Raw genomic sequence first — 11,353 nt, 5'->3', positions numbered from 1 at the left:
GCCCCCCCACACACACATATACACACACAAAACACACACATATACCCACACACACACACACACACACACACACACACACACACACCGCAGGATGGAGTAAAACTACATTCTGAGGACAGCACTATGAGATGGTTTTGGCACTCTCACTTGAGAACCAAACACACATACTGTAATGCCTCATTGCTCAAGTGGTGTGTAATATTCCTTTGGACAAAGAATGTGGTCTTTATTCAACCAGATTCCAATGGATGATGTTTGACCACAAAGAATTTGCTTTAATAGGTGTCTCTGTTAAGGCAATACACAGGACTACAGAGTGCTTGTCAGATTCTATCCAACCGAAATAAAATTCAAAGCAAAAGAAGTCTTAAAAATATCTGTTTAAACAGCCTAGGAATTTTGAACAGTTTTATTAATTTCAAATCTTCTGAATACTTATTATTAAGTGGGAAGGCTTTCATTATTGCCCCGAATACTTATCAAGGAAATGAAACCTTTCCTTTCACTTGAAGTGTTTTGACAGAATATCTGAAAACAAGAAAGGAAGGGCCTCCGGGGGAAAGCCAGCACACCAGACAAAGGCAGTACGGGTACCTTCTTAAAGAGAGGCTCCGAGTTGAGCGAGTTCCTCACTGCACACACCAGATTCCACATAAAACCAAACCACAGTGAAAACTCCACCTCTGCAGGCTCCTGTGCTCCAGAGACCCTTAGGATACTCAGTCACTTCCACTTAAAAAAGAAATTTCTACCAATTTTTAAAGGCATTGCAAGACAAATCAAACCAGTCAATCAATACAAATAAATAATAAATCACAAAACAAAACTGAACTATGCTCATCTCTGTTGTATCTTGGCTTTATTTTTAAGTCAATGTTTTCTTGGTGATGAAGCTCACACAATCCAGAGATGTTCAAATGATCTTTAATTCGATGCATACCACCCATTCTAATAGTTCAGTGTGTTGACATTGACTGCGGAATCTGCGACTTCTGCTGGGTCAAATGGACTAATCCACACATGGGGCCAAATCCCTGTGCTTTGTGGCGTCTCCAGTGAGCTCTCAGTGGGAAATGGCTTATACACAGAGAGTTAGCTCTTCCCAAGCACACAGTAGGCACTGCATCAATATACACACAAGGATGAATCGAGAGTTTTAAAGTCAGCTTATTATCAAGTCATTTCCTGATGACAGACCATATCCTATGAATACTGAGCCAAACAGACGATGCTGAAGAGGCAGAGTTAGTTAAAGACTGCCACCTTCACCAGCAAATCTCGGAAGAGCCCTCCCTTCTGCTTGTCTTCTTTATCAACACGTTGGGCAAGCTCCTTTCTTTCCCATGACTGATGGCCAATGCAGCTCATATTCTAGGCATGACCTTTTCTTCCGGTGAACAACCTACATGTATGGAAACCCTGACCAAATTCACACTATAATCCAAATGACTGATACAGTTGAATCAGTTTTCTCATTAGGATTAATTTTTTAATTTTGTAGATGCTTTAAAACAAAGAAATGAACCTTCATTTGGCCTCAGGATAGTCTTACTGTCATGTGAACATGGTTTCTTTGAACATGAGCAGCTGTTAGAATATTAGCTTTGGGAATGAGAAGGAGGGAAACAGGTTGACAGGCATCTAGTACTTTGATGTTGCACTGTACTCTGGCACTACCCACACACCAGGCTTTGTAAATAGCATTATGTATTGGTATCAAATTGGTTTCCAACAGTATTTCTTACCTGTAATCCGAGGAAAGAAGCCAAAGATATCAGCTTCATTCCAAGCTTTGGGTTGGCCTGAGGGTAAAGCTATTCTAGTTACAAGTGGGCCACAGGATCCACTCTATGCAGCAGAACAAATGGCCATGTATAATTTAGCCAGCTACTATACTTAAAAGATTAAGCTGGGCATGAAAATCTAAAACACTCTGATTCCTCTTGGTATATTTTAAAGTAGTTCAAATTATCTGTGGCACAGATGTAGACTAGTTAACACTTGTTAAACAGAACCACAGTTTGAGGAATTGCTTATAGCCAATTATAATATGCATGTCTGGTCTGGGACATACATTTTGTAGTAGATCCTCTGGCGGGATTTGCAAATGGAATTATTTAAATGTGCTGATCATTAGCAGTTTAAATAAATGACATTTATTTTGGCAGGAGATTAATTTTTAACGTGGCAGCTGCTTTCAGACAGATTGCTGTCAGGTTATTAGAGAGATTAACATTAAAGGAAGGAGGAGATTATTATGTTTTCAAGACCTTTAAGCTTGCATTTCCCCAAAGAGGCAAATAATTTCATCAATGATCTGAGATACTGGGTCTCAAATATAGTGCAGTGTTAGCATCTCCGTCTCCTGATTTCAATAATAATCAAGTGTGGTGAAGGGCATGATCTTTAAAAGGGGAATTCTTCAAATATATTCTTTATATTGAAGCTCAGAGGATACACATACAAGACCAGACTGCAATAAAAAGAGCTCTAGAGATTCCTTTCAGCAGAGGCCCTCTTGATGCTGATCTAATTTAGCTTTGCAAAATCTCATAGCAGGGTTTAAAGGCATCTTAGACAAATCAAATAATAACCAATCAATACACAATACATCACACAACAAAACCATGCTCTATTTTTCTCTTTTGTATGACTGGGCAACCTATTATAAACAGACCTGAACAAAGCCTTGGGAGACTCATGTTCAAGTCCAAATTCTAAGACTATCCCTGACTGGGTCTGCTCTTATGAAGACCTGGACTCAGTTTCTTCCTTTGTAAGAAAACAAGAGACTATCACCAGTCTTTGAAGGAAAAGTCCACGGACCTCTGAATTCAACCCATGTAGTATCAAGATTTTCCCACAAGGGGGCTCTCTACCTAGTGCATATCCTGAAAACTCAGTTCCTCCAGAGTGCATGGCCTCCAGTCTAGTCTTAAAGCTGGGATTTATGCAAAAGCAATGTCCCCCAACACTACAGATCTACATGGGCTTGTGACAGCAACTTATGCTAGATTATTGTCTAGGGTAATAGAAAAGGGAAGGGCTTCCTGGAGAAGTCTACTGAGCACTGCTTAAACTTACTAGTGCATTTCCAGTCTATAATACAAAGTAACAAGGGACATATCAAACTTCTATGAAACTCCAGGCCACATTAGAGAAAAGTGCTTACCCGCATTCCATTTTATTCTGTTACAGAAAAGAAACTTCAAATGATATACTATGAGCAGTGTAAAAACAAGGAGGTCTGAGTCCTTATAACCACAGAAGATGAGCCAAGACAAAGTCATATTTTGGTTTCGCTCAACATAGGAAGTTTGGGAGTGAGAAGGATTGGAAAAGGTTGGTCATGGTGAGCTTCCCTGTTGTAGTTGATAGAAGCAAGAAGCTCAGTAGGGTAGGTGAACTACAACAGTGTGCTGTCCATTTCAAAAAGCCAGGAGGAAGGATTCTCAAACTTTAGGTCGACCTTGGGTGTGATTTCTCAGGAGCTTTGATTTTTTTTTTTTTTAAGCAAATTTTTCTGCTTCCTCAAATATAACTCATTTTTTATTTGTTGATTTGTGTGTGTGTGTGTATATATTTCATATAGAACATCCCAAACAATCTTATTCATCTATATACCCACATCCCAAATAGCATAGCCTCTCCCCCCCTCCCCCCCACTGGAGCCCATATACTCTGTCATCCCTATTGCTGTCCATTGTGTTGTCGGGGCCCCCAGCCATTCCCCAGTGTTTGTCCATCCACTGAATCCAGTCAGCTTATCTAGAGTTCCTTTTTTTAAGGAAGATCAGCTCTTACTTATCTCCTTTTTTTTTTTTTTTTTTTTTTGCCAATATTCCTTTAGATAAGATTGGGGACTGCTGCTCTTTTTCCCCATCTATGCTGGGTTACTGTCTGGGAGTCTCTTGGACCACCCTGACCAACAACTCAAAGGAAGGTATCTCCTGTCTGGCATTGTTTCTTGTTATGTAGCCTTTAGCTATACACATGGGCTCTTAAAGAATTATATTGGTCCCTTTAATATTTGGTTATACTTTCCTTTTGGGTGTTTAAGACCATACAGTTGGCCCAGATAAACCAATTTATTTTTACTCTTAAGGTCATTTGAGGACCTGTTCCTCAGGGGTCACATGGGCTTGGGAGGAGCCCCCGGCTCCTTTCTTTTACCAGTTCCACCTATGTTAAGATAAGTTAAAGGTCCTGCTCGACCATGGCTGCCTTCGCTTGGAAGCATGGAGGAAATGATTCCTGTGTTGACCCTCCTCTTTGTAGACTGGACACTGGTTCAAGTCCATTTGGTAGGGTCTCCATGGCCTCCTTGATCAAGAGGACAGGTGACTCACCACAGTTACAGGGTATTTTGAGAGATGCTCATAGTCCCCTGGAACATAGTTGACCTAGGAGGGCAAGGAGCAAAACTGTTCTTTATGTCCCTCCGACCAAATTAGATAGGCCTCTAAGTATGGCTGTTAAACATCCAAGAAGGTAAGTCTCTACCAGTCTGATATTTTTTTGTTATTTTGTCTCCTCCCCACCCGCCCCCTGCCCCCTCGCCCCGGAGCTGAGGACCAAACCCAGGACCTTGCGCTTGCTAGGCAAACACGCTACCACTGAGCTAAATCCCCAACTCCTAGTCTGGTACTTTTAATTACCATGTGCTATGTAGATAAAGCTTGGGCAAAGAGGAAAGATTCTCAGATAAACCTTGACTAGACATATATTCCTTGAGCTAGTTGTATGTATAATTTGTCAGTAGGTTGTTTGATTAATATGGTTCCTTCTGGTTATTTTTAAAACTAGCTAGGCATTATTTATCTCTTACACTGTCTAACACTTCCACCATGGTTTCCCCATTTAAAGTGCCCCCAAGGAGCTTTGATTTTTGAGACAGGGTCTCTCATTGGCTTGGGACTCTTCACATAGACTAAGCTGACTGGCCAGTGAGCCCCAGGGATCCACCCATCATCACTACTTCCCTAGTGCTGCAATTACAAGTGTGCCTTTTTTTAAAGTGTGGGTTTTGGGGATTGAACTCAGGTCCTCATGCTTGGAAGGCAAACACTTTACTGACTGAGCTATCCTCTAGGGCCCTCTGAAACTTTTTATCTTAAAGCTATGACAAGTGCTTGAAGAGAAAAATATATTTGTCCTGATTTAAACATTTTGCATGTATGCATCTATTAAAACATTACATGATACTCCATTAATATGTACAATTGGTATGTTTTTATGTATCAGCAAAAAAAAAGGAATTACAAGAATTAGTAGGTAAAAAAAGAATATTTTGCAGAAACTAAAATATAACTGAAATGTAAACCTAATCTATTTCCTAAGAATAAGAAGCAAGTGTAAGTTTTGCATAGAAAATGATTTAAACATATTTTAATAATCATACATGATCAGGTGAATTCATTAAAACAATTCTCACTTGAATGTCTTACAATTTTAGATCCAAATAATATTTTTCACTACTCCTTTTTGTCAAGTAAATCACACATGCAAAAGTGTGTGAGAATTATTCCACTGCAAACCTGCCAGTGCAAGGTCTGGCTCAACTTCTAAGCACAAGGGAAGACTCATACCTTAAAATCATATGTGGCATCTGGGTTCTCGTCACAGGCAATGACTTCCGGTGCCATCCAGTACGGGGTCCCAATGAAAGTGTTCCTCCTGCCCACTGTTCGATCGAGCTGGGCACTGACTCCAAAGTCCACTAACAAAGAAAAGGTGGTTAAGGGGAAAGATTTATACGATCTGAAGAGAAACCAGAGGATAGAAAAGATGGTTAAATAAACTGGGTTCTAAGGCTGGGAATGAAGATAAAAAGAAGGTACACTCCTCAAGTGACACACTATATGAAACAGGCATTTGCTGCATAGTAAGCACATTAAGACTTCAGTTATAACAACCATTTATTCCACCTTCCTCAAATAAGATTCTATGCCCACTGAGCAGTCACAATCTACCCTCACTCCCCTGCCTGACAATCGCCCTCCTGCCTCTGTCTCTCTGACTCTGACTACTCAAAATCATACAGTATTCTTGTCTTACTTCGCCTCGTGTAATGTCTTCAAAGGTCATGCATGGTGGAGCCTATGTTTGAATTTAAAATTTCTTTCCTTTTTATTATTGAATAATTTTCCATTAAATTTCCATTGCCATGTCTTGTTTATCTTCTCCTCTGGTGGTGGACATCTGGGTTGCTTCTAACATTTCAGTACTGTGACGACATACTTTTAAATCATTAATACGTATAGATAAGGTATACCAATGAGGAAATCAAAAAGTGCTGTGTTTGGTTATATCAAGACTCTGTGGAAACCAAAAAAGTCTCCATAGTTCAACCAAAGTTAAGCTTGGTGGCCTAAAGAGAAATACAAAAAAGGTGATCAATATTTATCCCTGATATCAAACCTCTGCTACCCAAGGCTCAGGGATTTTTTTTTTTGTGGAAGGAATAGGAAGATTCTAAGAGTCAGGAGTAGTGGATGACCTCAAAGACACAGAATTTTCCAGACAACAGTTGGTCAATGACTCATATGAACTCAGCAATGGTGACAGCATGCACAAGACCCATGCAAGCTCAAGCCAGACAAAGTCCCAGCATAGAAATGGGTATATGGGTAAGAAGCCCCAACCTTAGCTGAGGGACTACTGGCAACTGACAGCTGCTGGGAGAAGGAGAGTGGGTTTTCTGTAAGAATGTGACACTGGATAGGTTAACAGGCCCTAGTGGATGAACCCACACTGAAGGGCATTTGAGGACACATATTTGACTCAATAGGCCTAAAAATACAAACGATTGAGTATGTGAAATTGGATGGGGGCATTAAGAGGAGTATAGATATTAGAGGGGGTCTAAATAGGATCAAAATATATTGTATGAAATTCACAAAAATTAAATTTGAAAAGGTAGAGAAAGAAAAGGTGATTGAGAGCTAAGGGCTGGAGTCAGACCAACAAAGTTTTCAGGCTGTTTCTGCTACCTCCTATCAGCGAGACTAGTGAGTAAGTGACCGCTGAGTTTGGGTTTACTCATCTACAAAACAAAGTGGATCCCATTTATCTAGAGTGTCTCTTATTTTTATAGGAGATAATTTGAATGTTTTATGAGAAGTAGCACTTAATAGAATCCTAACAAATACCTGTTAAATAGTTGTAAGTGAATCGTCTGAGGACAGAAATCCCACTTGGTATATATGTAACTACTGAGCCCATGTAATGTATGTTCTTATTTTTAAAAGGGACTATTCATGAGATGGAAGTACGGCTTCAAATGCTAGTAAAATGGGAAATGAAATATTTTAACAAAAGGGAGTATCACATATTCAATGCTCTTTGAAAATAAATAATCCTACGAACGGCAATCCTTTACTAGATAATAAAATGTATATCCGGAGGGTATTTGTTATGCCTTAATTCAAACAGGCAAATGTGTAAAAGGCATCCCCAGCCTTGCTGTGGAAGGGTCATTGTGATAGTTTTAATTGTCAACGTGGCATATCACCTGGGAAGAGAGTCTCAATGAGGGTTTGTCTAAATCGAGTTGGTCTGTGGGCGTGTCCGTGAAGGAAGGTCTCGATTATGCTAATTGACGTGGAAAGACGCAGCCAGCCAGCTGTTGAGCAGCATGGCTGTCTGGATTTGAGTCCTGGTCTATATCAGAGCGTTGAAAGCAAGCTTCGTAGAAGGCTTGCGTGCATTCATTCCTTCTCTCGCTGCTCTTGACTACGGCTATCATGTGACTAGATGCTGCAAGTCCTTGGTGCCCTGACTTCCCCAAAATGATGTACAGTAACCTGCAATTGTAAGCTAAGCTAGATCCTTTCTCCCCTCAACTGCTTTTTTTTTTGTTCCCTTTTTGGTCTTCTTGAGACAGGATCTCCCTGTAGCCCCAGCTGGCCTGGAACTTGCTGTGTAGACCAGACTGGTCTTGAACTCACAGAGATCTGCCTACCTCTGCCTCCCAAGTGCTGGGATTAAAGGCGTGTGACAGCACGCCTGGCCCCTCAATTGCTTTATATCAGGTTATTTTGTTACAGCAACAGACATGAAACTAGGACAGGCTCAAATGGATTAGCAAAGAAAGGGTTTCCCCACAGCTAACTCTGGTGGTGAGTGAGGTGATCAGTGCAATCCTGAAGTGGCATATAGAGCATTCATCATATATAGGGGCCATGGAAAGTAAAGAAAATCAATGTAAACTCAAACCTATGGGAATATAGCATCAACTGATTATTCAAATGATATACAAATGTGAATTTTTTTGGTGACAACAAACTGGGACCATGAGTGTTCTGTCAGAGAGTATCGATGTAAACAAACCGAATGTAAATGATACCTTGGTCCCTCACTTCTAAGCATCATTGGAAAACAAGTGCTTACGTGCACAGTTCCACTCATAGGTCCCTCTTCAGAATAGTTTTAGAAAATGGTTTTTAAATGGACAAAGAGAACATTTTCCTTTTCCCCTTTAGGAACTCCTTCCTTGTCTGCGGTGACAGAGCCACATTTATTTTTAAAGAAAGAACTGTTGAAATCATCCCTTGGGTTGCAGTGGCTCCAGGCTCACTGGATCCTGTACTTACCTAGTTTAACTTCCGCATTCTCAGTCAGCAAGACATTCTGCCCTTTAATATCACGATGAATCACTTTGTGCTGGTGCAGGTGACTCAGTCCCTGGAGGGAAGGGGAGGTAAAAAAGTTAACAGGAGTATGAACAAAGAGGTAAACAGACTTCTGAATGCTGATGGTTGCCCTCAAATTAAACTCACTTCAAGATACTTACAGAAGTACCCCATCTTTCATAGGCTCATGGTGCCACACTGAACTACAGGCAACTAACCAGTATCAACTGAAATACATCAGCCGTTTTGTAACGCCCAAAGCGACACTGAACAGAGCACACACACTAGACCTGACACCAGGCTCACCACACCACATACACCAAGATTCAGCTGAGTTCCTACCAGTGTGAATTTCAGGATGCAGTGCTGTGAAAAATGAGGTCTCCCTCTATGAGCTAGTTTGTAATAGAAAACTAACCTGATTTCAGCAAATTTAACTTATTTGGGAAGGGGGGATATTTGAATTTAAGCTATCTTCTGCCATTCAATTTTAATTAGGCACAATTCAATGTGTTTTGGAACAGTCAAGGGCTTTCCCACTGGTTTTACTCCGTGTGGCCCACATTACAAAAAGGAAAATGGGCTGGGACACAGTGCTTTGCCTTTAAGCATGAGGAATTGAATGTCATCCCCTCCCCAAACACCTTAAAATAAAAGATCTAGTATTGTGGTACACGTATGTAATCCTAGCCCTGAGGAGGTAAAGGCAGGCAGTTCCTTGGGGCTTGCTGGCCAGCTTCTTGGCAAGGCCCAGGCTAGTGATAAACTACAAATGTTCAAAAAGATCCTTATGCAACTATAAACTGTACCAGAGGACAGAGTGAGGCACTGGTTTGGTAAAATATTACCTTTCTTATCTAGTCAGTATGGCTCTAGGTGAGCAGTTAGTAGATTTCAATGCCTGCTTTTTATAGCATATGAAGATACCATCATTACTTAAAACAAGGACTGAAGATCCCCTTTCTTTTATCACCAAAGTGGTTGGAATTAGAGAGCACAGCACACACAAGTGTGAGTTTATATACAATGAGTCTGTACAATGCACAGAGGGTCATCTCTGAAAATTCTTGTGACAAGGGACTGCCAGGTGATCAAACAAACATTCCTTCCTATGAATAGCCCAATCTTATTGCTGGCATCATTTGGGAGAAAGTATTGGAAGGAAAAAACTCCTTATTTTCATGCATTGTAAAACAGAGCATACAGTGACCATCCCAGATACATTAAGAATCCAGAGATCCAATGTCTTGTGCCCTATTGGGTCGTCCAGCAGTACAAAAACGGGCACTGGGGGCAGAACCAGCCCTGGAGACCTAATAGATCCCGGGTGCCTACTGGGTGGTTAGGGATTAAAAGTTGTATGCTTTCTCTGGCTGAGCAGCAGGAATTCACACTGAGTTAATGGTAGGTGACTGCTTAGAGGTACGTGTCAGATGAGACTGAAATCAGCTACCATCACTTGCGTCCTCTTGAATTGCGTTTTGGTTTCTCCTTAAGAAATCTTTTCTGTCTGCCCCAAACTATAGATTGTATTATTCTATGTTTTCTCATAACAACTTTAGTTTTTCAAAATTTGGTATGGGGTTAGGGAGATGGCTCACCAGAGATGGGTGCTTGCTTCATAAGCCTGATGACCTGAGTTTGATCCCTAGAGCCCATATAAAAGGTGGAAGGAGAGAATGATCTTGACAAAACTGTCCTCTGACCTCCACATGTGTGTCATGGTATGTGCATACACACACATACATACATCATGTGCAGACATACAATTAGAATATAAGATAGAGAGTGACTGAAGAAGACATGAGATAATTGACCTCTGGTCTCCACATGTACTTATAGTCACACACAAGCACGTGTGTGTATGTGTACACATACACACACACACACACACACACACACGAAATAAGTGAAAAACAAAAATAAAAAATACAGGTGCAGTGTGCATGCCTATGATCTCAGCACTTTAGAAGGTGGAGGCTGGAGAACTGGAAGTTTAAGCCTGGGGCTGGAGAGATGGCTCAGCAGTTAAGAGCACTGGTTGCTGTTGCAGAGAAGCTGGATTTGGTTCCAAGCATACATATGGAGGCTAACAACCATCAATAACTCCTGTTACAGGGGCTCCGATGGCCCCTTCTCATCTCTGAAGGCACGGCATACATGTGGTGTGCTTGTATACATGCAGGCAAAACACACACACAAAATGTTATTTCAAAAATGAAGTTCAAGATCAGCTACATAGTAAATTAAATGTCAGCCTGAGCTACACGAGACCCTGACTCAAAGAAATAATAAAAATATATAAATAAATGAAAAAATAAATAACTTGAGTTTTCCTGTCTTTGCCATTTATATTTATTGGAATAAAATGTTTAACATGGTGTAAAGCAGGTATTGATTACATGTTTTCATACGGACAGTGATAAAAACTCTTCCTCTATTTACAGTAGCATCTTCTTTGTCAGGTATTGGTGTCCATATGACATGGGTCCATTCAGGAACTCTTGATTCTGTTCCTTTGGCCACTATCTAGTCTTATGATAGCACTGCTGTTTTAATTTCTAAGTAATTGAATAATAAATTCTGATAACTGGGAACATAAATCCTCTAAGTTTTGTTTGTATTATTTAAAATCTAATCCCATCTTGTATCTGCACCCACCTTTCTAACCTTCCACCAAGTTTCTGTTTATATATATAAATAGTATATATATATAGATA

General features: G+C 40.4%; 1 protein-coding gene across 6 annotated transcripts in view; it reads right to left on the bottom strand.

Moving 5' to 3' along the window:
• Positions 1-11,353, bottom strand: part of Tnik (TRAF2 and NCK interacting kinase) — a 448,219-nt gene that overhangs the window by 130,223 nt on the left and 306,643 nt on the right. For all 6 annotated transcript variants that reach the window (XM_008830100.3, XM_017797395.1, XM_008830101.2 and 3 more), the window contains exons 6-7: positions 8,595-8,685; positions 5,589-5,719 (exon numbers count right to left, since the gene is read on the bottom strand). In XM_008830100.3, coding sequence (XP_008828322.1) covers positions 5,589-5,719; positions 8,595-8,685 — 222 coding nt within the window. The remainder of the gene's footprint in view (positions 1-5,588; positions 5,720-8,594; positions 8,686-11,353) is intronic.

This window comes from Nannospalax galili, unplaced genomic scaffold (genome assembly GCF_000622305.1).
Source record: "Nannospalax galili isolate Female #2095 unplaced genomic scaffold, S.galili_v1.0 scaffold33, whole genome shotgun sequence".
In the NCBI taxonomy this organism is placed as follows: domain Eukaryota; kingdom Metazoa; phylum Chordata; class Mammalia; order Rodentia; family Spalacidae; genus Nannospalax; species Nannospalax galili.
This window is presented reverse-complemented; position numbering and strand designations above follow the sequence as displayed.